We start from the raw sequence: 27,870 nt of genomic DNA on the forward strand, positions 1-27,870 counted from the left end.
AAAAGAAAAAAGACATGAATGAATTTATCCACAAAACAGAAATAGACTCACACGGTAAACAAACTTATGGTTCCTGGGGGTAAAGGGAGTGGGAAGGGATAAATTGGGAGTTCGAGATTTGCAAATACTAACTACTACATATAAAATAGATAAACAACAAGTTTCTCCTGTATAGCACAGGGAACTACATTCAATATCTTGTAGTAACCTATAATGAAAGAGTATGAAAACAAAATGTGTATGTACATGTATGACTGAAACATTACGTTGTACACTAGAAATTGACACATTTTTAGACTGACTATATATACTTCAATTAAAAAAGCAAAAAACCCAGTCATCTTATCTTCAGTTGCTCCTCTCTCCAGCCCTCTCCCCAACTCCCGAAGCTTTAGCCAGTTGCTTTTTAAGGAACAAATGTGAAAATCTTTTAACGGTTTCCATTGTCCATTTGTTCTCCATCTTAGTCTGGAATTTCCCATCAATCTTTTAAGACCTAACCCTCTGCCCAGTACAATTTTTTACTTACTTCTATTCTAGTAGCTTTTCAAGTTGATTACAATTTGTGTCCACCTATTCAACAAATATGTGAGTACCCACCATGTGCCAGGCTGTCTGCCTCAGTGGAGAGAACACACTGTGAAGACAGAAATCTGGTCCTACTTGCATCTGCCCTGTCACTACTCAATAGACATTACATTATTTTATCTTTTTTTTTTCTTCTTAGGCTACAAAGCAATTAGGGTTAGACTAGGGATGATAGCTAATTTATATCTTCAACTAATGTTCTTAAATGTTTTGGCCTGCCCTCAGCCTGGCAAGAAAAAAAATCTTTTTTTGCCACTTAATGCTAGATTCTGAACATTGGCTCTCCCAATTGCAAAGCAGCAGCAAGGTCTTAACTTAGAGTTGAGTTCATATCTTATCTTTGGTACCTTCCACCTGCTTGAAGTGACCTCATTTTCCTGAAGCTTCCTTACTTGGGAAACGGATAATACTTCACAAGTGGGCTTCAACGCTGATTCCCAAACCCAGCTGAATAGCAGAATCACTGGGAGCTTTAAAAAGATGCAGAATGAGGATAAAGCAAGAAACACATTTTTCAAAAGTTCTAAGTGATTCTCATTTATAGTCAGACTGGAAACCAGAGATTGGAGACGTAAATTATTTGTGAGGCACCTGTCACATGAACGCTCAACACCCAGTTGTGCTGTAGAAAATGGGGTTCTACCCTAAGGAACAGAGGTGAGAAGACGAGGAGAGCGTATGGCAAAGCATTCTGTGCGTAAACCATCCACGGAAGGGCTTACGTGACATGATGCTCCCCGCCCAATCTGCATCACCAGAGCAGCTCTGGACCACACACAAAACTGCCAGGAGGCGCATGTTCTCTCACCCCAGCTTTTCAAGACACTAACAGGAGTAAATTTTTCCAAAGGTTAAGCTTCAAACCTAAATAGTTTGAACCTAAAGGTTTGAATCTAATAGGACCTCAGAAAGAGTTGGCCGCAAATGAAGCAGCTGGCAGCTGCCACATCACTTCTTACATCAGCGTTACTCAAAAGGTAGCTTAGAACACAAGGCTATTGGCAACGTGCTGTCCTCCCAAAGCAGCAGGGTTGGTTCTACTTTTTCGGGATTTCCCTCAGTACCAGAGGAGGGGTGCACGGCCCTGCTCCTTCACATCGCCCGTCTTGTGGTGAAGGATGAGGACCCGCCTCAGGCCTGGGGTAGACTTGGATGGTGGAGGAATGTCATGGCATCTGCCTTCCATGGTCGGTGGGTTCTTACACAGAAAGGGGATGATTTCCTCCTAATTCTGGAGGGCGCCAGGACTCAGAGGGATGGATGGAGGCCACGGAAATGCTATAAAGCACATTACAGTCAGATATAACCCTTAACCCAATGTGCTGAAGCATCTTGCTTCACTGTAATGAAAACCCAGAAATTCCGCTTCCACAAATGAATCCTACAGATATTTTCCAACACGTGAACAGAAGTAGGTACAAAAATGTTCGCTGCTGTCTCACTCTAATAGTAACACACACTGGACACTCCCTCAGTGCCCAAGAGACAACTGGCTACAGAAATGACATCATAGCTAAAAGAGGCAGCGGAGTAGGGATACGGACACTTAAGACAGACAACCATCAAGTTGTACATTTTAATTTACAATTTTTACCAATAAAAAGGATTAATTACAAAAAGGGGATTTCTCTATACAAAATAAGGAATTTTTTTTTGCATTCATAGAGAGAACTTGCTGTCACGTCTCGCCTTGCCAACTCAAATCTCAAATAGCTTGCTTAGCTAAAATTATTCCCAAAAGGTAGGTAATCCAGACAAAATTAATAAAATTATCAGCTTCCTAAACGTGTTTAAGAATTTAATGAACATCAAGCCTGGAACTGAAGCATTCTACAGAACACTTGTAACCTTTAGAAAGACGACTGCTCTCAGGCAGTTGAGTTGCTAAGAGGGCGTCTAAGAGCGCCGAGCTCACTTACCATGAGAATCTTCTTACAGACACGCGCCCCATCTCCGGCACGGTGCCTGCAACTGTGACGTAACAGGAAGAAGGGCTTCTAAAATTTTACAAGTGCATTTTATTGGGGCCACAGGTCAACAGCAGAACATGTGACAGTGAGCGTTCAGATTCTCCACACCTCCTATTTTATCATATAAATTAAACATGAGCAAGTACACACACACACACGCACTTCAGATGTGAGGAGCTCTTTTCAAATCCCTACTTCCTAGTATCACACACACCCCTGCTTCGGCGTGGGGCAGAGTCACACTGTTAGCGCACAGTGCTTCCTGCACAGAACTCCTGGTCAAAATGTTCAAAGCCTTTTCTAGCTGACTAGCATGGTGGCCACTCAACGCTGCTCCTAGCAGTCTGCTGTCAGAATATAAACATAGAATCAGAAACCGTGGGAAACATCACAGCCTTCAAAAAACTATTTGGTGACAAGCCTAGCTCTGATGGAAGAAGTCCACCTATGAAAAAAAGAGTTGCGCGTACTGAGGCTGGTCTGATGTACCTTGATGACTCAAAATAAAAAAGACCCTCAAACACAAGATGCTTCTAAAGCCATTGCAACCTCAAATTCACTTAGATGTGCTTATAATAGCTCCTAAAATTAAATCTACATACAGAGGAGCTGCACCTTCCCCACAACTAACTCAAGCACATAGACACTGCTGGGGGCACTCGGTTTGCAATAAAATGACAACTTAAATAGGGTTTAAGGTTCTCCCCTCCACTCCACGTAGTAAACATATATCCAGAATGAGCATGAAGTAGAATCAACGCCCAGGTGCCTCTCAAAGAGAGCTTCTCCCTGGGGCCAGTGTGATTTGGAACTTACTAGCACAATACAAATCCACTACTCTGGGTACACACAGAGCCAGTATGCCCGACACGAGACACTAAGGGATCAGACCCACCATGGTTTAAGCCCAGCCCCTGTGTAAGATGCAGCTCCACTACAGTTTTGATCACTAAGACAAAAACACGCCCAGCAACAATCCTCAGGCTTCATTATATCAATCTGGTCCTCACTGCCTCAGCAGTGGTTTTTTTTTTTTTTTCCTATCTAAACAGCTGAAGAGGTGGCAAATGGTCGCAAGTGCTATCAGGTCATAGCAACTCCAAAAGCTGAGAAGGCTCTTCCTCTGTGCTCCGCCTTCTCCCCTATGGTTACCGTTCTGCCGCTGGAAGATGGTGTGAGCAAGTTCTTCGTGGCCAAGCCTTGGCAAAAGTCAATAAATAAAAAGAGCTTGTCAAAGGCAGAATCGTTTTATGGGCAATCCCTCTGGCTGAGAATGTGGGGGTGGGGAAAAGTAGGAGGGAGGTGTGTGCGCAAGAAAGAGGTCAGAGTCCCTTTGACAAGGGTTTGGTGACCCAACCCCAGACGCCCAGCTTGGTGCCAGCAGAGCGGCACCTGCCGAAGCCCATTACTCAGCTGGAAAAGGAAGAGAAGACACCAGAGAAGACGGTCAGTTCTGCAATTTGCACAGTTGATATTTGTTCTTCTTAGCATTAAGGACTTGAATGAGAATCATGAAACTTGAGGAACACTTAAATTTTTTTTCTTCAGGTTTTAAAAAAATTGTTGTCTTGTACTGAAAGACTACATTCAGTGTGGGTCAGGTCCAACAGCGTTAGCTGAACTCGGTGATAGGGTTACCCAGCACTGGGAGGAAACTTCATCTGAGTGGAGAGGCTGGTGGGCAGGCCAGAGGCCACTCCTTCACTGGTCCCCAAGTCGAAAGCCCTGTCCCCAGTTGTGTCTCCCGCCTCCGCCGTTCTGATCGGCGGCTCGCCTCATGCTAGCAGGGGGCACGCCGAACCCTGACACCCCTCCTCTCCTGCTGGGCAGCCAGCGGTACCTGGAGCAGAGACGGGAAGGAACAAAGGGAGAGAAGACCACAGAGTCACTTCCACACAGTTCTCCATCCCTTCTCCCTTTCCTGGTGCTAACCCGGCATGTCACCTCCCGATTACATTAGTCCGTGGCCATGGAAAGGCTGAGGACGATGTCTTATTTAACTCTGCCTTTTTTTTTTCTTTCTAATAATTTTGCACTGCAATGTATTTATTTTTAAGGGCGGTACTGGGGATTGAGCCCAGGACCGCATGTGTGCTAAGCATGCACTCCACCACTGAGTTCTACCCCTCCCTCCCCTAATTCTGCCTTTCCAGCACTTAGCTCAGTGCTTGACCACAGAGGGGACTCACTTTTTATGTTTTTTTCCATTTATTAAGCTTTCAAGCTAACTTCACACTCTATTTTTTTTTATTATAAAAGCAATTCAAGCAGAACAGTTTGGAAAGAAAAATATTACACCCACAAGCCCAACAACAACAACAAAAAACATCTATATAGCATTTTGGTTTATGTAAATATGGACTGAATTGGCTTAAAGGATGCAAAATAAATTCAGTTCCAAAGGACAAATACACAGCCAGAGTGTTTGAGCACCGCCCTCCGCGATGCAACTGGGTTCTTCATCGCCCATCAAGGGACACTAGAAATGGTGACTTTATGTCTTGGAGTTTGGGCATGTTTTAAAGCTTATTCATAGTCTGCCCTCCAACTGCATTCTTTCCATCTCATAGACGGTGGGAAAGCTGAGGCCCCAAAAGGTGAGCTGACTTCTCATCTGACAAATGAATAAATTAAGAGTCACAGAACAGAGGGGAGGGTATATAGGTCAGTGGTACAGTGTGAGCCTAGCATGCACAAGGTCCTTCCTGGGTTCCGTCCCTAGTACTTCCACTACAAATAAATTAAAAAAAAACTAATTACCTCCCCTCCCCGAAAAAAACAAAAAAAATGATTAAAAAAAAAGTCACAGAACAGCTAAGAATACCTAAACCCAGATCTCGAAGTTCTCAAGAGTTTTTCCAACTATTTCCCTTCCCTGACTATCAGTAAATTGAGAATGTATTTTAACCTATTCTATTTATCAGATCCTGATGTTTAAGATTTTGCTTGAATGCAGAGATCACAATCTGATATCCCTGTTTAAACCCCTCATACTAAGAGCAAACCACGAGGGGTGACTTGCCTACAGCAAAAAGCCTGCAGAGCTCAACTGTATCACAAAGGGTTTCCCTTACACCAAGCGCTGCATGTTTACAAATGCGTCTCATCTGCACAACAGCCCGATGAGGGAGGCACGACCATTACCCCATTTTATAAACAGGAAAACTGAGGCAAAATTGAGTCAAGCTCCTCTAAAGAGACAGGCAGGATTCAAACCCAAGCAGCCGGGCTCTGGGGCCTGTACCCTGCACCACTTCCTGCACCTCATACTTCCGCAGGGACACAAAGAGCAAGACTCAGGTGACAGCAGTCAGTGACTGGAGTCCTCGTGTGTCTACGTCACCCCTGTGAGCTGCACACTCCCTCCCCAAAAAGACAATAAACCCCTTTTAAACAGAAAGATCGCTGAGCACAGAAGAGAAGAGGATTTGTCTACTCTTCTAAACAGAATGCAGAATAGTGATAGAGCTTACAATTCTGTAACTCACATCTTCCCTTTCAAACAAATACAGTTTTATCATTAAACCAACATGTATTTCCAAGTGCTGATTTCTCAACACTCATGACGTTCTGGCACAATAACATTCCTCCGAAGTATATAATAAATCAGAAGACTTAAAAAAGGCAACGCCAGGGCTGTCACGCTTTGCTTCTGACTATGAGACAATATGGAAGCCATCTCCACGGCTTAAACAGATAGTGAAATTAAATGCAAGTAATTAGTATAAAAAGATACCCAATTATACATAATCAACAAAGATTTATGGTAATTTCAGAGCAGTTACTGTTTTTGCAAGGAGCTACACTTTGTCATCTGATCTCTATGCAAAATTTCACAGAAAGGCTTCTACCAACAGAGAAAGCTTAAGTGGAAGGCGGGCTCCAGTGTGCAGTGGACTTTGCACTAGAATCTCACGCACTTTGTTGCCCACAATTGAGAAATCTCTCCAAGCCATTAAAGTCAGAATATGGCCATTTAAGGTAAAATGACTGTTGGCTGCCCCCCGAAGCAACAAGTATTTTTTTTAATTGATGCATCTGCCATTCAACTTGATAAACCTAGATCAAAAATCCAAACCTGCTGTTACTGTGTCCTCTGATAATTAGAAAGCAGATTGGTCATTTGTTTTTTTCTAGCCTGAAGGCAATTCAAGGCTCAGAAGAGAAACAAGTTTCTTTTTATGCTCTTAATGGGAAAAAAAAAATGCTGTACTTCTGTTTGTACATTTCATAATAAAAGTCTTTCCAAAACCTTCCTCTAACCTATAAAAGTGGGGTGTAGGGGGAGAGGGGTGCCTACTCAGGTTGTACTTCCCTCACTGACCCCTTGGAAGAATGATAAATTGCAAACCATTAAAATCGAGCAAGATGTGAAAATTGTTTTTTTGCTTTTTTTTTTTTAAAGCTTTGAAACGCAAGCCATTATTGCATATGCTCCACTGGAGATTAGGCGTGATTGTCAGCCCGGCTGTGACACCCAGATGGTGATTTTACTGGTCCTCCTTCAACAGCCTTTTGCTTCTCTGACAGAATGGTCACATACTTACATGCTTCAGTGTGTCAGCATCTCTTCAGGCTCGGCAACCCCCCCCACACACACACACACTGCAGGAGCAAGGCCAAGAGCTTGTCTCTGCTGAGAGCCCAACACTGTGGTGCCGGCCTAGCCCCGCAGGCCAGTGAGTGAGACAGGGCCTCCTCCACATCACAGACCCGCAGACTGAAGCCTGGACGTTTTATCAGGTCACTTTCCCAATATCAAAACTGGTAAATGCGGAGAATGGGGTTCCAAGTCAAGTCAGCCTCAAAACGAGCCTCAAAACCTAAGCTGTGCCCTCGGCCCCCTCACTGTAATAAATCCACCAAGCACACCCTCCCGGGGGCAGGACTGTACAAACCCCAGTCTCCCACGTTAACACTGAGAAGCCCTTTAACTATTCTAGCCTATGATACTGAATATAAAAAAGTTTAAATTGCTAACCAATGAGCCTGCCTACCCTCTTATCCCCTTCCTCTGCCAAAATCTTGGGAAAACTGATAATTCGGTTACCCTGGCCCCAGCTGCACACACAGGGGCTGCACACAGGTGCCCCGCCCACTGAATCCAGGCTCAGGGGCCCCCAACTATGAGGGCCGCAGGGGACCTGGCTTCCTGTGACTGCAACCAGGGCAAGCCACTTGTTAAGTCACATTTCTCCATCAGACTGAGAGGGAAATCCCACCCCTCCAGGAGTTTTCATCAGGATGCAGAGTGACACGGGCAGTAAAATGATTATCAAATGAAATGGGGAAGAAACACTTACAAAAACTGAGGTGTGGACAGAAAATTCCTTCCTCCCAAGTCCATCGGGTATCTGAACATGAGGAAGAAATAAAGATGTCCAACAAGATTTCCAATTAGCTCATTGATGACCCTGCAAAAACAGAGAGCCAAATGAGTCTAAAAACATTCAAGCAGCAAAGTGAGACGCAGTGAGTTTTCACTACCAGCACAGGGAAGAAGCCGTGGTGGCAGCCTGTTTCTGGTCCCTGGGCGTCTGTGACAGCTCGACAATGAGCCCCTGTATCGTCTGAGTGGCAAATGCATTCTGAGTGAGAAGGAAAATCGGTCCTGCTGGACCAGCGGGGTCTGTGCTCTTCAAGGTCAGCTGCTCCGCTGACATCTCTTTCAAGCCCCCGCCCATCCTCAAAATACTGTTTCTGCTACTTCCTGTCTCAAGAGCTAGGGGAAGTCGCCAAGCAAGCTTCTGAATGCTTTCAGTCATGAATACCATAACACGCGGCAAACTGGAAAGCAAGCAAGACAGAAGTACGGGAGCAAGGAAAGCAGGGACGCTACATGTCTGCCCCCCGTTCCTGGAGCCCTGATCACTTCTTCGTCTCGTGTGCCGACTGTAAGACAGCCCCGCGATCACTTCGGAAAGCTGACCCTCACCCTGCAGTCCTAAAGGAAGCCCTGCCCTTCTTCAGTCTTCCCACGGCTGACATACAGGCCACCTGGAGGTTTTACAGACCCACTCTTACTGCGACCCTAAACTTCTCCGTCTTTGCCTGCAGCCCGATTCCTGTTAGGACAATCCAACATCTCCTGTGACTCCCGCACTCGGCCCTTCTGGGCGGTGGGCAGTTGCACTAAGCCCAGAAGCTGCTCTGCTCTAAGCAGAGTCTGTCCGCTCAAGTAAGCTCCTTCCTCTACAGACGTGCAGGAGAAGTCAGGGCCACATAGAGCAAAGATGTCACAGGCATAGTAAGAACTAGGACTATTAAAATCTATTTAAAAACATTAAAAGTATTTTGCAGTGTAAGAAACAAGGAGTTCTGAGAACAGCTGCATCTTGAAAATCCTCCTTCTTGAACAGAGGCACTCAAGGTTTTCCAGAGTCTCGAGTCTAATTCCAGACTAGATATTTGATCCCATTTGGCCAAAACTTCTGTACTATCGAACCACTGACAAAACTACTTCCCAGCTGAGAATGTGTGCATTTCTGTGACTGGTGAGCAGTTTCCAAGGCATTCTAAAAAAGCCTTTAAGAATAAAATCGTAATTTTATGCACAGAGCAGTCGACTCAGACACAAATTAGGTTTCCTTGCTCAATCCGGATGGTGAATCCAGAAATCAGTATTTATTCAAAAACACTTATATGGAAGCATACTATAACAGTAAACTAACAACAACATTCAGTGCTAATGCGCTTAAAGCCTTGCAATTTTAATCAATTACATCAAAATGAAATTAATTCAAAAGTCTAAGGCTCCAAACATCAACACTGAGATTCCTCCACATTTTATAAAGATTAGATGAAGGAAGATGAAGAATAATAGATGTCTTCCAAGGATTAGTTTGCAATTAAATAAATCTAATATGACTTACGAGCCTCCGATGATATAGTTGAATCCAAGAATAACCCAAGGTAAATAACAGGCCTAGAAAAGAATGTACACACACACGTGAAAAGCTACGCCTAAAGAGGACACAGCTGCTGGGGGCTAGGATGGGTAAAGACATACTGACAAGGGCTTTTATAAATCCTTCGGGAAGTCACTGCAAAAATTCCTTAGATCAATCTAGCGTCATTCCTGTTGCACTTGAAACTTCCCACCTAAAATTGTACTTATCCCTATATTAGTAACTGGAGACAAGAGGACCTTGCCCATAGGTTTCAGATGCAATACATGCCCTGCTGAATTAATATTAACAGCTTTAGAAAGTCAATGAGCATCCTATGAACACTAATAAAAACAGTCCATAATAGATTTACTAAGACTCCAGCCAGCAAATTGCTACCAATAAACTACAAAATGCCCCTTTTTGTTAGGTTCTCCTTTTACATATCTCACAAAATTACTGTGAATTTTGATCACATTACACATCGATATCTTGAACTAATACTCCCCAAATAAGACAGCTCTCCAGATGAATTCAACATTTGAGCCCCTGTGAAAAATTAATCAACAGGGACCTCACTTAAGGAGCACTAGGAGACCAGAAGGGGGAGCTCGTACGCCCCGTTCCAACCGCAGAGCCTGACAGGAAGACAAACTTCTTTCCTTGCAAGGACTGAGCCAATGAAAAGCTTTGTTTACCATCGCCTTCCTAACTTCCTTTTCCTTTCTCTAGAAAAGCGCTCTCCTTCCCTGGGTATGTGGGGACCTACATGTGGCTCGCCAGGGTTGCAGACCCCAAAATGTAATACTCCACAGATCCCAAATAAACCTGTCTTTGCTGGAGAAATATCTGGCAGCCTATTTAGTTCAGGTCAACCCCCCCTTATCAGATTCAAGATACCATACTAAGAACTAAGGGAGTTGCAAAAACATCACAAACCAGTAAAGAAAGCGTTATATGTCAGTAACTTGAAGGCAGAACATGGTAAGTACTATAAAGAGGAATACAAAGTATTGCAGAAGCCCAAAGGCTGGACTCATTCCAGGCAGGAGAGGCAGGAACTACGTTCAGTTCCAACTCAAATTAAGAACGAGTAGAATTTACGTAAGGAAGAAAATCAAAAGATGCTACAGGTGGGAAACTGTGAGAGAAGGCACAAAGGGAAGTGTATGGGGGCAAAAAACAACCTGCTGTTTGCTAAAGTGTAAAATACACAACAGGGAGAGATAAGAACAGATTTGAAAAGAGAGGGTTCTACATGAGTATACTTCCCTCCCTCCCTCTACCACACACACATACATGAGATCACTCAGGGACACAGGCCTGAGGGGCCTGAGGTCCAGAGGGGGTGAGAAGTAATGGTCGGCAAAGGATTCTGGGTTGACTAAAGAAAGACAGGGTGACAGAGGACAGATAAGGGGCTGGCCTATGGTATACTGCTCTGCAGTGACCTCTTCTGGACATGTCAGAAAGTACATCTCTGGGCTGAAGGGAGGGACTCGTGCAGACAAATGAAAAGGAAATTTTTCCAACTAGGTTAAAGTACCTTAAATCGTGTTCCAAACCAAAATGATACAATCATGTCTCTGTTCAGCTGGGCCCAGACATAAAGTACTGACATGATCAAAGGGATCATCAGCAACTGCAAAAGAAGTCAACACGTAAAGACGAGGCTCAAGAGGCATTTGAAACAGAGGCTTAGCGTGAATTTACTTTTTTTTTTTAACCTCTCCCCTCCAAATAAATTCTCACATAGTTACTCAAAAAGCAGAAAAAATTTCAACTCATCAGAATTAAAAATTGGTCCTTTTACTTAATTAATTCTGCCATGCACACTTTAAAATCCTCTAATAAAAGACAACACAGTATTTTAGAGTGGATTCAGAAATACCAGGGTATTCTCCATTACTTAAAAAAGAGCAGGCAATAAAACTCAATGTATGCTCTCGATTTTAAAAAATCCACATATGCATAGAAAATACTGGATAACCATCATTCGCAACATTCAAACATAATAAAGAAGCCAGAAATGTGCAAGAAAAGTAACGATTCACATAACTCACACAAGATCTTCAAAATGCCGTATGAACTAACCACATAGTTACTGCAATTTTAACATCTGTCAAAGGCCATTAATAGTCAATATGAAACATATAAAAGGGCAAATGGTTTCAAGGGACACTTACCTGCATATCCATCGCTAAGCCAGTTATCTTGGTTTGTAAAGTTAAAGATCAGATACGAATAAAGCATTCTGCCCCTAGTAAAAGTTTGTTTCATTCCAGTTTTTTGAAGGAAAACATTTTGCTACAGTTCAGGTTGCTTAAAACATCCCAGAACACAAAGGTGTCTAATATTCTTCATTATGAAGATGCCAGGAGACTACATGATGACAAGGAAACGGTAGGAATTAACTGCTTTGGCATATGACCCATCTGGTCGCCCGTGCCCTCGGAACCTTGCCACTGCATCTGAGCATTTCTCTTTCAATGACAAGATGGAGGAGGTGCCTGTGCCCTCTGAAACAAATAATGCTTCTCCTCACATTCAGGGGTCCACAGTATGGGTGAAGTCCAAAACAATTTATTTTCTTTCCTAAAGGAGGGGAAAGGGCATTCAAACTGTCACATTTTTCTGGCTCTCGGCCAAGTTTGAATGGAAGCTAAGTCCCAAACAATTTTGAGCTCACCCACTGTGCACAGGGCGTGAGCCACCAAGCCCCTTCTGCTGCTCTGCAGAGGTCCACGGCCGGAAGCCTGCTGGCAACTGCCGTCGATGCACAGCAAGCAGAGAGACGTGCTCTGCCCTTCCCCCTGAGCCGGGTACTTCCAGAGGGACTGAATTACGGTTTAGGACCTTGAGACAAAGGCAGCAATAAAGTCAGAAAAGGCTGCTGGCTTTAAATTAATTTTCTGATAAGGACCAAGGCTTTCAAAAGCTGTCTCATGGCACGGAATCTCTCTGTGCTGTGCTTAACAAGCTGTCACACACGAGAACACAGAGAACTGGGAACAAGATGAGGAACAGTAATAAAATTCAACCAAATGTGGAAAAACCCCACAAAGGCAATGGGAAGAGAATGCGTTACGCAGGGGCCCTGTGATTTATTACCACTTTTGAAAAGAAGTTTTAACAATTCTTAATTATTAACTACAGTAAACAAAGATGCAAACACTATCATATGAAAATGTTACAGATTACTGTCTATTTCCCCAAACCTGGGGAAAAAAAAAAACAACTGGTTATTTCTGACCCAAAATAACAGACTGAAGGATACCACAATGCAGATCCAGTTAAAGAGGAGCATGAATAAATAGTCTGCCGGCCTCCCATCGAAAGCTCCTAGAAACAAAAATAAGCCAAATGTCACGGTTCAGAATTTCAGAACAAAGGAACTGCTGTGTTGAGAAATACTTCAAAAAATTAGAGAGAAAGCAAAAATAAGAATATTTTAAAACCACTCCTCTGAGGTAAGAGAAAAGGGAAAAATACCTAAAACCATGTCCGCAATAAAGCCCTGAACTAAAGTCACCTGAGTCTCATGGCTAATCTGAATTCCCGTACGTAACATGCTTGACCACCACGAGCTCAGAGACCCCAAAAGGAGGACAGTCAAGTCCACAGCTACTGAGACCCCAACCCCTGGAGCCCCTCACAGCCCGCTGGCCTCTCCTTCACGGCGCTCACCACGAGAGGAGCTGGTGGCTCATCTGGGATTACCTGGGCATCCCTACTCCCTGCACTGGACCATGAACTCTGTCAGGGGACCAGTCACGTCTGTTTTGTCTACCTTTGTGTCTGCTCCACATGGCTCTGCTGGGAGATGCTTACTATTGTTATTATTGGAGACACGCACACACGCGAGCACACACACACACACACACACACACCCATTTGTCTGCCGCTGGACTTATAGAGAAGATTCCATCTCCATCTTCCTGAAGCTCACATTCTCACAAAGGAAAACAGTGATGGAGGGAACAGCCAAATCTTTCCATAGCCTTGACTCCTACTACACCTGTGAGGGACAATGGAAAGACCTACACCCCCTTTTGAAAGATGAGGAAACAAAGCTATAGGACCAAAGTCACACGGCTGCTTACAAGCAGAGGGAAGTCTCATTACTAGTTCAGTGTTCTTGTCGCTACACCATATGCTGGGCTCCGTCTTATTCGAGGGCAGATAATTAGTTATCAGCCCAGCTCTCCCTTCTAAGGATGACCCTCAAGCCTCCAGCAGGAAGGCTAGAAGAGGGGCAGAGAAAAGATACAAATGATGTATGGTCCCTCTGTCTCAGTTACTTTCCCTCCCCTCCAAACCCCAACACAAATACAGGGCGTCTAGTTCATTTTTTAAAAATAATCCTAGTAAGTATCAGAAAGGCAGAAAAAATCTATCTAAAAGAAAACAGGTTTCCAGCAAAAGTCTCTCCTCCTTTCCTCATTCCTCCTCCCCTCTCTCTGCCCCCAGACCCTCAAAGGCACACTTTAGCCACAGTACTAAGGATACTGAATGGAAGGGGATCACTATAATGTATCGGAGCTGAAATTCTAACAAAATATCTGAATTTCAATAATACTTGTGCTTCTTTTGATGTGGCTTTGGCTTTGTGATTTCTAAGGACTCTTTAGATTGAGTCCTTAAAATACTGTAATTACGTAAACTACAGTACTATATTATTTGGCAAGCTTGCAACCGGGAATTTACAAATTAACTGGTCTCAAATTGCAGTCTTCCAGTTCACATCAGAATCCTTATAAATAAGCCAACACTGCTACAGACTTAAAATAGCCAAGTGGGAAAATATGCAGGTGGTGAGTATTTGGTTGAAATGTTATCCTGAAGCTCTATGGTGGAGAGCAGACTGGGGCGTCAGTAAACTGGGCTCCAGTCCTAGCTGGGTTTCTCAAATGGCTTTGTGACCTCTGGGGCATGTCACCACCCCTCCAGACCACTGTTGTCTGTGAAATAAGAGGGTTACATGGAAAGATCTCAAAAGTCCCTCTCTACATGAATGTTCACAGCAGCATTATTCATTCAGCAAAAAAAAGAAAACAGGTCAAACGTCCAACTGATGATCAACAAAATGCGGTAAATCCATACAATGGAATCTTATTTGGCAATAAAAAGGAACGAAGTTGTACTACATACACACCACATGGAAGAACTTTGAAAACAGTGTGCTAAGTGAAAGAAGCCACACACAAAAGACCACATAGTGTATGATTCCATGTATAAGAAATGTCCAGAATAGGGAAATCTAATCTAAAGAGGCAGAACACAGATGGAGGTGGCAGGAGGTTGGGACTGAACAGAACTGGGGAATGGCTGTAGTGATGAAACGTTCTACATTGATTATAGTCATGATTGCACAACTCTGTGAATATCCATTGAACTGTAAACTTTAAATGGGTGGAACTGTATGGAATATAAATTACATATCAATAAAACTGTTTTAAAAATGTCTCTCAGCTCCAGCATTTCAAAATATTCTGTGACTATAAAATAGTAAATAGGGGGCAACTCCTAAGAATTAAAGAAAATGAGAGACAGAATAATCCTACAGATTCACCTTCATTGTTACTCAGGTAAAATAATATTACCCATTAGCTGTAGTGTCTGACTAGGTCGTAGAGATGGGTGAATGGGTTCAAGGAACTTCAGTAACCAGGAGAAGACAATTTTACAAGTAAAAAGTAGTCATGAAATTATTGCGCTTTAGGCAGTAATGTGATTTTTTTTTGTCCTTATATTTCAGAGGTAAATAATGAAGTATCTATGGATGATGAAATGTATCCTATCTGTCATGTGGCTTCAAATAATCAGGAGTAGGGGAGACAGCCATAGACACAGATCAAATAAGACTGGCTATAGGGGGAGGGTAGAGCTCAAGTGGAAGAGTACATGCTTAGTATGTACAAGGTCCTGGGTTCAATCCACGGTACCTCCTCTAAAAATAAATAAATAGATAAATAAACAAAACAAAGTAACTTCCCCCCCCAAAAAAAGACTGGCTATCAAATAGATAACTGTTAAAGGTGAATGATGATTAAAAGGAGTGCAGACTGTCACATGTTATAACACCAATGAACCTTGAAAACATTATGCTAAGTAAAAGAGGCCAGTCACAAAAGGACATATAAAATGTCCCAAACAGGCGAATTCATACACACAGAAAGTAGACGAGTGGTTGCCAGGGACTGGGAGGAGGGGGAGGTGGGATGGAGGCTGTTGCTTTGGGTTTTTGTGGATGATGAAAATGTCTGGAATTAAGACAGCGGTGATGGTTGTATAACACTGTGAATATACTGAAGACCACTGAATTATACAACTTACACTGAATTAACAAGGGTTAAAATGATAAATTTTATGTTAGGTGAGTTTTATCTCAATTAAACAGGAAAAGGAAAAAAGAGGTTCATTAATATTTCTCTCTACTTTTGTATTTGTTTGAAAATTTCCCATAATAAAATGTTTACCTGGTCATGATCTCCCACACGTAATCTAGAGTTTGCTGCTAATACATATAAAAAAAGTTTCTCCAACAACTTAACCCTCAATTCAATCACATCAGAGGGGGAGAATGTTAAGCAAGTCAGCAAAGGAGAATGAAAATCATATACTCTGGTAGATTTGAAGATCCAGCCCCTGACACGGAGGTCAGAGTCCTGGCTATCAGTTTCACCTCAGCCAAGTCACTTGACTTCCTTGAATCTCCTGTTCTTCCTCTAGAAAACAAAGGGCATGGGCTAGGTCCCTTCCAGAAGTAATAGTCTATCAACAAACACTCTGTATTAACACAGTGATCTCTGTTTTTTGAGAAGTATCTTAATAGCAAATGCCAATTTAAGGAAAAATGTAGTTGTGAGATGATTCACAATTCTCAAATGTATGAGCACTGACTTAAGATTTAAGGGTAGTTCAGAATTTTCTATCCTGAGCTACGAGCCATCAAGTTTACAGTCCCTGGAGTCAGCCAACCTTTTCAGAATCATTCAGGCTTAACCAAATTATATCCACATTTTGATACAGCAGTATATCGATTTCTTGCTTCTCAGTATAAGTAATTCAGAAGAGCATATAAGGTACTATAGGAAATAAGTAGCAATTCAATAAGAAAGTTTTAAGGAAAGAATTTTATAGCTTATCCATGACATCAGATAGGTATTCATAGCTGATACACTGCCGTATTCTTAAATCCCAGCTATAAAGTTGACTGTTTCCATTACAGAGACTAAATCTAGGCTTTTAATTGCATAAAGGAGTGGTTCTCAACCCTAATTTAGGAGCTATATACACTTCAGACTAATTGTGCTTTAAAAAACAGTGACTGTTGTGTGTCTGAAATAAGAGAGAGGGAAAATTGAGAGGCACACAGCCCAGCCACACAGGATATGGGCAAGAGTCTCACCAATAAAATGGTGACCCTGCTCCTTAACCTCACAATGATATTAAGAGGATTAAAAGCCGGGTAAGTGCCTAGCAGAGTTCTGGCACAGTTTTTAATTCCTGAGCATTTACATCCTTATGCCATTTATTTATATACACTAACTGCCCTCTAAATTCCTCCAGTAAGTAAATATACAGATTAGTAGATACACAGAAACAATACTTAAAACAACATACCTGTTTCGAGTCGTGTAGAGTACTGATATAAGAAATATAAATTGACCAAATAAAGAAATCCAGTTCCTGGACCCACAGGGAAATAAAAGGTGGCAGTGATTGGCCTCCAGATCTGTCCAGATCAAAATAAACACAGCTGTTAGTTTCTTTAAGCTGGGTTTTTCTTTTTGCTTTTAACTAAATGAAATTAATCCTTGCAAACATTCTTCTCAGTGGTAAGAGCTACCAAAGGGACACCACCGATATAATTCAAAAAAACAATGGAAGAAACGTTCCTATCGGTCACAATCACATCAGTCTGCAAGGCAATGAAATAAGATGGCATCATAAAATAAGCAATAAATATTTCAAAACAAGTGGGAAAAAAAATCAATACTTAAGAAGCATATGGTTTATCTTTACTGGGATCAGGTTTACAGTTACACTTATCAAAAATGAATTATAGTACAACTGAATCACTTTGCTGTACACCGGAAACACTATAAATCAACTATACTTCAATAAAAACAAAAAAATGAATTACAAAGTCAATTTCCAACAGTACAGTATTCTATGTAGGAAAAGAATACAGTGGGATGACAAACCTTGTCAAAAACTGTCATATTCAAAAGGCAGAAGTAAAATAGGAACTTTTTATTCAAATCAAACCAATTTAGGCAATGTGGATCCACAACTTAAAAGTAAGTAATATTCCCGTCCCTGCCCAAAAATTACAGAAAGGTCTACAATGAGAAGGAGGCCTCCCTCCTGACCCTTAGTCTCCCAGCTCCCTTTCCAGCAAGAATGGATCCACTTCCTGTATTTTTTGAGAAATAATAGTATGCATTACTATCAAGTCTTCCCTTTTCATTGCACTGTTCTATACCTTGTTTCACTCCCCTGACAACATTTTTCATCGGCTTCATAATATTCCTTTCATGTGGATGTCCAAAGTTCATTTAAATGGTTACAAAAGATGAATGAATATTCTTGAGTATCCTCTTTATGTACTTACACATAGGATAAATTCCTGTGACTCAATGTGCTAGATCAAATATTTGCATTTAATTTTGGCAAATATTACCCAATGCCTACAAAAATGTTTAACTAACTTACACTTCCTCCTAAAATGGAGATGAATGCCTGTCTTCTCTCCACACTCTCACAATTTAGTATATTTCACATTCACCAATCATGTTTTTAAAATTTTAGCATTTTCCTTCATTTTTCTGCTAGGCTTGCATTTCTTTACAGAATATGGAAACTGCCCTTTCTCATTGCTGCAATTATTTTCTGCTCTGTTATTAGACTTATGCTTTTGTGGTATTTTGGCCATACTCTGACATATAGAAGGTTAATTTTATATAGGCAAATATATCCATCACGTATCACATTGACAAGTACTTCTCCACTCCAAGAATATCAAAGTGCTCACAGTTGTACCGTAATCGGCTCAGGGTTCATCTGAAGAGTGAGAAAGAGATTCAACTTATTTTTCTAGAGGGCCACTAGTTTTCCCAAGCCTATTTACAAAGTGACTCCTCTTTTCTGCATTGATCTGAAAAGCTACGTTTATTATATATTTATTCCCTTTTATATTAAAGTCTACTTTTAGACTATTCTATTTGGAATTGAATTCTGATACCAATACCAAGCTATTCTAATCTGTAGTTTTACAATGTGTTTTCTTAACTGGTAAAGTCAAATAATCCCCTTCCTGTTTTTCTTCCACATTCGTCACAATTTTCTTGGCTAGTCTCAGTACCGTATTTCTAAATGAATTAGAACCAACATCTTCATTGTTTCAATGTGATAATGACATAATTTCCAGCTAGACAGGTCTTTCATAGCTTTTATATATAGTTCTCTATAGAGCTTTTGCTTTCTATCTCTTTTTTTACACCCTACCACCAAAGCTGAATTATCTAGTCGTTTGTAATATTTAAAAACTGAGACTCTTGCACTTTCCAAGTATGTAACTCTAACTGTAAATAAAATAGTGTAACTTAGTCTTGTCTAATTCACTGGCTAACAGCACCAGCAGCATGTTAAATAACAGTGGTTGAAGGAGACGGGCTCCCCAGACTTCTGGAAATGCCAATGTAACACTAGCTTGTGGCTTGAGAGCTGTGTGTCTTACTGCACGAGGATGAAACATATGGTCCCTACCTCAAGGAGTTCTCAATAATGGGGAGTCTGTTCAAAGAAGCAAGCGTGGGCACAAGGAAGGGGATGTTTGGTCTTGGGAAAATGAGTACAAAGTCCCCCAAAACTCTAAAGCACAATAAATGAATGGGTATTGCTAACAACTTGGGTGTGGCTGGAACTGAGGGCCTGGGGTTTGGCCAGACACAGCTGGCAAGTCACATTCTCCAAGTACAGGACTGGAACCCTCAGAGCTTAAGTCCCTGTGGAGGAAAATGCACTTTACATACCCAAAAAGTCACTTTCCAACAACCCTGTATTAAACCAGTAAGACAAAATAGGTTAAAATTCATTTTGGTTTATTCACAATTTTATCACAGAAATAGTATAGTCTGATTAGATCGCTGGAAATAATTTGAGAAAACATAGATTTTAAGTCGGAGCTCATAAGTTATCACTCCTGAGCCTCAGTTTCCATCTGAAAAAGAGGAGTGATAGACAGTACCTGCTCTATTCCGACTGATGTTTAAAAGAATTAAATAGGGTGCTGTTATGTTCACTGACATGCCCTAACTCAGGAGGTAGATTTTATAGATGAGGAAACAGGTTGAGAAAGGTTAAGTAATAGCCAGTAAGTGGTAGAGCTAGAATTCTGTCCCAGACAGCCTGACTCCAGGATTTATAATATCAAGCCCCTATTTTTACAATGCCTCTCACAGGTGATGTCATCATTATGAAGTATAAAATTAGTACAAGTTTTCAATACTACTGTATTCGGTATAATCCTAAAATGAACTGAGAGTAAGCCCACAAATTCACTCTCCCTGCTTATGAAAGGTACTGGGGGTAAAGACCAGAAGCAAGCAAGCCCTTCTTGGCTCTTAAGAAGCTTAGGGCCTTTGAAAAGTCTGGATCTTTCAGCTTGTGTCTTCATTCACGCAATAACTCTTTGTCCTTTGACTCCCCCTTTCCTTCGCTCGCAGACTGTGTAAAAGGCTGGAGTTAAGAATGTAGATATTAAAAAGGTGCTTTGTTAAAAAAAAAAAACTGCATGGGTGTACCATTATTACACTCTTTTAGGAGTCATGTGCTGACCTGATTTTTATAAATTCACATTTTAAACTACTCCTATATTCCTCTAAGTTACTCCAGGCCTGATTTTAGAAAAGAAACCTCGGTTTTTTTCTGACTACATTTTTCACTAACACTGATGACACGAAACTATTTTTAGCCACTGTGTGCACCTGTGCTTTGGAAATCAGTGTCTGTCAAAATACCTCACTTCTTTTCCCAGTTCATTAAGCTTACCCTTGAATTACACTTGCTTTCACTGATCTAAGGGACTTCATATTATTTTCGTCTTACTTTAAAATTACAATGTGAAAACACCAGAAGATAGCTCATCTCTTCAGAAGAATTCAGGGTAAGATATTTCTGAAATCCCCATTGAAGGTACCCAACTGAATTTCCTCCTCTCTAGCTGATACAGGAAGTCACAATAAGGAAATGGCTTTATTTTCAGGCTGGGAGTGATGAAGAAACATTTTTGACCCTAGAAAGCCTGTACTGATCCCTAACAGGCTTTCAGGGGCAGGGCAGAGAGCCTAGGACTTGCAGGCAAAGCATCTCATTCTAACCCCACGGCATCCTAAGGCTGGAACCATAATCACCCCAGCTTTTTCACGAGGAAAGCTAAGCCCTCATTAGTTTAAGTAACCTGCCTGGAGTTCCTCACTTAACAAGGTCAAGAAGCCCATGAGCTCCCTGGCACGGAAGCCTTCAAACAAGCATCAGACAGGGTTCATGAGCTGCTAGTCCAACAACTTCTGTTGAGTGTTTAGTTCAACCACACCTGCACTAGAATCTCCCAAACAATGTGCTATTGAAATCATTGCAAATGGCACCCAGAGCCTAGAGCAGGGTTTTTCTGACTATCAAAAACAAATATTTTTCTGAAACCATAAGCATTGGTTGATGTGGAGTTAAAGGAAGTCTGCATGGGTCATCAAGCTGGTGAGAAGGCAGGGCACCATGTGCCAAATGCTGGTGTGAGCAAACTCTGGCTGTTCTCCTGGGGGTCGGGGAGGGGACACACTAGAGAGTCCTCAGTCTCATTTGAGGACTTTAAACGAGCTATTAGGAGCCATCAGTTCCACACCTAGGTATACACACAACAGAAATGCACACCTATGTTCACCAAGACACGTTTCAGAATGTTCACAGCAGCACTATTCATAGCAGTCAAAGCCAGAACTACCCACAAGCCTTGGTGCCAGTAGAACGGGTAAGTGGTGGGCTGGTCACACAAGGGAACAACATATCGGATGAGCCGTCTCTAACCACATGCAACAATGTGGGTCACTCTCAAACGTACTGTTGAAAAGAGGCTCGACACAAAAGAATATACACCGTTTAACTTCAAGTATAGAAAGTTAAAAAAATTAGCAAAAATCTATGGTATTAAAAGTCAAGATAGCAGTTACCTTTGCAGGGGACAGTGACCAGAAGGGAGCAGTAGGAAGGTTTTGGGGGTGCTGGCAATGTTCTGTGTCTTGATCTGGGTGCTTGTTACATACTGGCATTCAGCTTTGGAAAATTCAACAAGCTATAAATCTATAATATATATACTTTCCTGCTTGTATACTGTAACTCAACAGAAAGTTAAAAATAAAGCTCTGAGCTCATGGGCAACCTTAGCTACAGACCACGGCAGAACTATCTAGTGTGGACAGGACTGCACGGGAAGGATTCTAAAGCTGTACACACCAAAACTTGGCAAAGTTCTAAATCCAAACTGTGAAGCTACTTCTATGCTCAGCCCACAGACCAAGTTCATTCCCCTGCCTGTTGTGTCTACATGTCTCTCCTCCCCAACACACTCAAATCAATCTGCTACGGTTGCTGTCACCAGGCTACATGTGATACCACGAGCTGAGGCTTGGCAAATACAAGCCCTGGGCCCAATCACAGTCCTGGTCAGTGCCAATTCTTATTATTCTTGGAAACAAATCAGAGAAATTGAGAGTTCTTATCTCCCCATTTCAAGTCTGGATGCCTTTAACAGGACAAAAAGTAGGATAATAATGCAGCCATTACCTTTCAACTTCAATTACAAATTAAAATTAGAATATTACCATCCAAGGAGAGAAGACAGCAATGGCAGGAATTATTATCGGGTAATAAATAAAAATCGGCACTATTTTTAATAGATTATTTACTGGGCACTTTACAAACATTTTTCTATGTGTTTTATAAGGTAGAGGTGTGAAGTAGATAACATTCTTTCTCCATTTGAAGATACTTGTTTTTGTATTTCTGAAATTAGGATGTGTCTCAACGTATTCATTTAACATAATATATAACTTTCTTCCTCTTCCAAAAAACTGTATTAAATTGATGGAGCACCTTATAATCAATGGAGTTGGAATAGAGTTAACTCTTAGAACAGAGTTAATATGTTATTATATTACCAGCATTTTTAGGTGAAGAAACTGAGGCTCAGAGAGGAAAAATAGCTTGTCTGGGGGCTGAGCCAGGCCTGGAGACCATGACTCAACTACTTGAAATCCCATGGTCTTCCTACTCTAACAGAAAAGGAAAATTTGCTATGGCTGGTTTGAAAGCAATCAAAAATGTTTCGTTCAACATTTTATTAAAAGAGAAACAGACTCACAGACATAGAAAACAAACTTACGGCTACCAGGGGGGAAAGGGGGTGGGGAGGGATAAAATGGGAGTTTGAGATTTGCAGATACTAACTACTATATATAAAATAGATTAACAACAAGGTTCTATTGTATAGTCAGTATCTTGTAATAACCTATAATGAAAGAGTATATGAAAAGGAATATATATATATATATATATATATAAAACTGAATCACCATGCTATATACCAGAAACTAACACAAGATTGTAAATCTCTATACTTTCATTCTTTAAAAACAAATTTTAAGTAAAAAAAAGTTTTGTTAAACACTAAACTATGTGTTTTGGTAGATATTATGCGAAAAAAGTTAAACAAGAGAGCTCAGAACAGTCTTGAACTCACCAAAACAGAAACTGAAACGGCAGTTGTCTATCAACTGAGGTAACATTTAATCTCCATGATTGTGGGAGCTGAATGAGTTAACAGACAGAAAAGCCAACACAGGTGCAGAGGGTGCTGCTATTTTGCCCCGTGGAATGTACCCACGCAAGCAGCTGTGGAAGACAAAAGCAGCTTCTCCCCAGGGTCAGAACAACAAGTCCAAGAAACAGTGCAAGGAAGACGGGAAAATTATAGAAGGTGTGACATGAATGATGGCCTTTCTAATCAGTTCATCACTTTTACCATTATACACCTGGAGTCTTATTAGAAAGACTATCTTATTAAGCTAACTACAGAAGTGAGCAAGATTTGCAAGGAGGGCCAAAGAGCCAGTTTTGACCATCATTTACAACCATTGCTCTTTATGCACGCGCAATACCTAACATGCCACCAGGCACAAAGTGCACAACATTCACTCCTTCAACAAGTATATCACCAAAGCAAACAGAAAAGTATACAATTCTGGCTGCATATCCAGATCATATTCTAATATCCAACTGCCTACTTAACTTCTCCACTTAGATGCCTAAAAGGCATCTCGAGACTTAACATGGCCAAAATACAACTCTTGATAGATACCCTCCCCCACCCCCAAACCTAAGCCTCCCTAAACATTCCCAGTCTCAGAAAAAGCCTCCACTAGCCACTCAGTTTTGCTCCTGTGAAAAGAGTGACATCTTTGAGTCCTGCATCCTTCACCCATTCACCCTTCATACCCATTCAGCTGCAACCCTGTCCACTCCGATCCCCAAATCTATCCACTTCTTTCTTCACAGCCACCCTGGTCCAAAGCACCATCTCTCTGATTGCATCACCAAGCCTTCCCTTTCCTCCATTCACATACAAGTCCATTCCAGAGTAGTGAAGGCGATCTTTCAGTCCTTTGTTCAAAAGGTTCTGAAGCCTTTCTAAGGCCTTCGAAATAAAGTTCAAACCACAAAGCCCTATACGATCTAGCCCCAGCCTACCGTTCCATCTTCACTTTACTGCACTCACCCCGGCTCGTTCTATGTCCTCATCTACCAAGCCTCGTCCCTGCAGCTGACTCTGTCCTAACCATGTAGTCCACCTTCTGTTCCTGATTCCTGCCTGAAAGCCTTTCACTTACTATTCCTTTGTCCTGGAAGACTGTCCCCACAGCCCCATCGTCCCATAGCTGGCTCCTCATCATTCAGATTTCAGTTCAAATATCTTCTCTGAGGCCTTTCTGGAACATTCTAACAAAGTCACTCTCCATCACATGCCTCACTCTTATTGTCCTCGTGGGAGCTGGGACTTTTTCTGTCCTTATTCACTACTGTACCCTGAGTGCTCACCACTGGCAAGTACCAAATTACTTCCATGTACTCAATCAATACATAAGCACCTGCTGTGTGCCAGGCACTGCTCTAGGTAACAGAAACAGCAGTACACAAGACAAGGGGCTCTCATGGAGTCTTATTCTCTAAAGGGAAAGAGACTAACAAACATCAAGGGGTGATATGTAGCAAGAAAAGTTAAGGGTAAGGGAGACAGAGTGAAGAAGGGGAACTACTTTATGCAGGGAAGTCAGATAAGGTCTTGCCAGCAGGGTGGCATTTGGGCCGACTTGAAGGAGGTAAGGAGGTAAACCATGGTTATCTTCCTCAAGCAGAGAAACAACACATGCAAAGGCCCTGAGGAGGGATGAAGCTAGATGCTGAAGAAACAGCAAGGATGCCATTGTGCAGCCTAATATACTGGAAAGTGGAGAACAGTAATTGAGAGGAGGTCAGAAAGGCAGTAGAGGGCCTTGCAGACCACTGAAACGACTTGGGCTTTATTCATCGAGTTGAGAAGACATTAAAAGGTTCTGGACAGAAGACTGACAAGGACATGATTTATGTTTTAAAAGAATCACTCTAGCTGTCTAGAGAAAAGATTGAAAGGAACAAGGCCAGTAAGATCATGGCTTGCAATGGAGAATGAAAAGAAACTGTATCCTAGACATATATCTAAATAAAGCAGAATCTGGTAACAGCCTGTAGACTGTGAGAAGTCAAAGATGACTCCATGACTCTTAGCTTGAGCTCCTGTAATTAATGGAGTTGCTATTTACTTCTAGGGAAAAGGGTATTGTTTTGGACACATTAAGTCTGAGATGTCTATTAGTCATCTAAGTGGTAATTTCAAGTAGACAGTTGGATGTACAAGTCTGGAGGTGAAACAGGTCTGGACTGAAAATTTGTGTATTTGTGTTTTTGAATCTTCAGTTTATACAAAGTGTTTAAAGCCATGAAGCTGGGGAGAATATGAAGAAGAGGTCCTAGGGCACATCACAATATTTAAAGGTCAGGAATATGAGGAACCAGCAAAGGAGGCGAAGATATAGCCAGTAAAGAGAGGGAAGACAAGAATGTTAACCACAGTTCAAATAATGTGTTGAAATTAGTGTCAGATCTTAGTATCTGACCTGCCACTAATTAATGATTTGAATCCCAGAATCCAGTGAATAAAGATAACTTCCGGGAAATAAATGTTCTCTTGCAAGGAACGTTACTCTGAACTGCTTTCTTCATGTTTAAAAAAATAACAAGGCCTTCCATTTCTGGAGCAATATACTCTCTACTCACTTCATAAATTCAGATACTAGATCATGGCCTGGGAGCCACACAAATAAACTCACTCATTGCACCCTTGATTTCAAATCACTCCTGCTGGGAAGAAATCTTATTAACATAAACAGAACTCAGCTGGATGTTGAGCAAGTCGACGTCCACATGTCATCCACGTGGGTGGCAGAGGGAGGTCAGAGGGCAACTGCTCCAGACGGCCACAGGTTGCTAAATCACTGGCGTCCAACAGATTGACAACTGTTAGACTTACTTTCCCACTGCCGCCTTCTCTGAGTAAAGAGGGCGGGGAGCACAATCTTAATAGAGGGGCGAAATCACTCCCTCCCCACCGGGCCAAACCCTGGTGTCCCCCTCCACGTCGCCTGCTACCGAAGCCAGTGCCCATCCCCGAGACCACCAGGACCCCGCCCCGAACCGCTGGAGCCGCCGCACTACAAATCCCACCAAGCACCGCGCGTCCGCAACCGGCGGGTCAGCGTTCCGCCGCTGCGGGGCTACCTGGGGCCTGTAGTCCCCGTTCCCCCGTCGCCTATTAGTACCTGGAAGCGATAGAGGAAGGCTTCAGGCCAGAGGAAGAAATAGGCCGGGCTGATAAGGCTGAGTTTGCCGACCAAGGGCACCGCGACGGTGGCGGCGAACCAATAGCGCGTGATGGCCGGGATGCTCCTGAACCAGTCCCCGATGTCCGACATCTTCCTCTCTTCGGTGGCCGGGATCTGCACAGCCTCTCGACGCCCCGTCCCGGCTCCCTCTCGACGCGGCCCGCTCGGCGAGGGGAAGGTGTCGGGTTGGAAGCCGCCCCAGTCGGGGTGCAAAAGGCGGAGACCGACGGACGTGGCGCCACCGAATTCGGACGAGCGAGGGAGTGTTCGAAGGCGAAACTTCCCCTTCCGGCGGCGGCAGACGACGTTCACCAGAAGTCCCGCCGCTTAAAGGGTGAGCACCGTTTTTACCACTGGGCGGAAGCTGGTTGGTTCGGGGGCGGGGTGGTGAGGGGAGGGGCCTGGCGGGGCGAAGACACGACTGGTGGGAAACAGTGGTTGCCAGGAGCAACGATGAATACTCCAGCCAATGGCGAGGCTAAACGCCCTATACCTAGGTCCAGCCGGGTTTATAATCCAGGTGGGTGCGCTAGGAGGGGGTTTAAAGAGAAGGGAGAGAAATAAAGTAGCTGGTAGTTACTCTTTTGTTCGTTCACGGGATAGATGTTTATTGAGGGCTTATCAAGTGCAAATCGGGTGACACCGCCGGTGCTGAGGCTGTAAAAACTGTTGTGGTACCTTTTCTCCTGGAGTTTATATACTAACAAAGATAGATAGGTAATGAACAAATAATTGAATAAGATAATTTCAGAGAGTGATAAGAAAAGTAAGGAAGAAATTAAGATGATGGGGGTAGAGTTTTGTGGGAGTGGGTAAGAGTTGGGAGAGATGGCTACGCTAAATGAGAATGGTCAGGGAGAACTCAGAGGAGGTGACCTTTGAGCTGAGCTTCCCATCATACACACACACCACTCCACCCAGGGCAAAGATCTAGGGAGTCTTCCATGCAGAGAAAACAGCCACTCCGTGCACAAAAGAATGGTGCCTTCCATTCCAGTAAACAATGAATTGCCAGCCATCAGCCACGGTAGACACCTGGATGGTGTGCCCTGAGAATTCAGGATGGGGGAAAAAAAAACTGGATATTAGCCCTAGGTAGTTAATATTCACATCTAAGGAATAATTTCAACGAGCCACATTCTTGCATCTTCCCATGCAAAGAAAAGCAGTAGAATCACTAAGGAGATGTCTGGCATTTGTGATTAGCAGTAATCTTTTGACATATGACTACATGGAGGTTTTTGTTTGTTTGTTTGTTGTTCCAGTAAACACTCCTATATGTCCTGGCTCCTCCCTTACCTCTTCGGAACAATTCATCAGAGCTGAGAGGCTGTCTCCACAGCTATAGTCCTCAGTAAGTTCCCCAAATAAAACATAGCTCGAAAGTTT

The 27,870-nt window shown here is 42.4% G+C and overlaps 1 protein-coding gene and 1 long non-coding RNA gene across 2 annotated transcripts; one reads left to right on the forward strand and one right to left on the reverse strand.

The window, feature by feature from the left end:
- Positions 1 to 2,150: 2,150 nt before the first annotated feature.
- DERL1 (derlin 1) lies at positions 2,151 to 26,784 on the reverse strand. The gene is made up of 8 exons (XM_006211415.4): positions 26,419 to 26,784; positions 17,072 to 17,183; positions 12,723 to 12,787; positions 11,632 to 11,658; positions 10,992 to 11,087; positions 9,431 to 9,483; positions 7,862 to 7,972; positions 2,151 to 4,398 (listed from the first exon to the last, which is right to left on the reverse strand). Exons 1-8 carry the CDS (start codon positions 26,569 to 26,571, stop codon positions 4,260 to 4,262), a joined length of 756 nt encoding a protein of 251 aa, XP_006211477.1. The 5' UTR covers positions 26,572 to 26,784; the 3' UTR covers positions 2,151 to 4,259.
- On the forward strand, positions 26,676 to 27,869 carry LOC140689296 (uncharacterized). Its single transcript, XR_012064197.1, has 2 exons — positions 26,676 to 26,815; positions 27,747 to 27,869. It is a non-coding gene; the product is annotated as an uncharacterized lncRNA (long non-coding RNA).
- The last annotated feature ends 1 nt before the right edge of the window (position 27,870 follows it).

This window comes from Vicugna pacos, chromosome 25 (genome assembly GCF_048564905.1).
Source record: "Vicugna pacos chromosome 25, VicPac4, whole genome shotgun sequence".
Classification (NCBI taxonomy): domain Eukaryota; kingdom Metazoa; phylum Chordata; class Mammalia; order Artiodactyla; family Camelidae; genus Vicugna; species Vicugna pacos.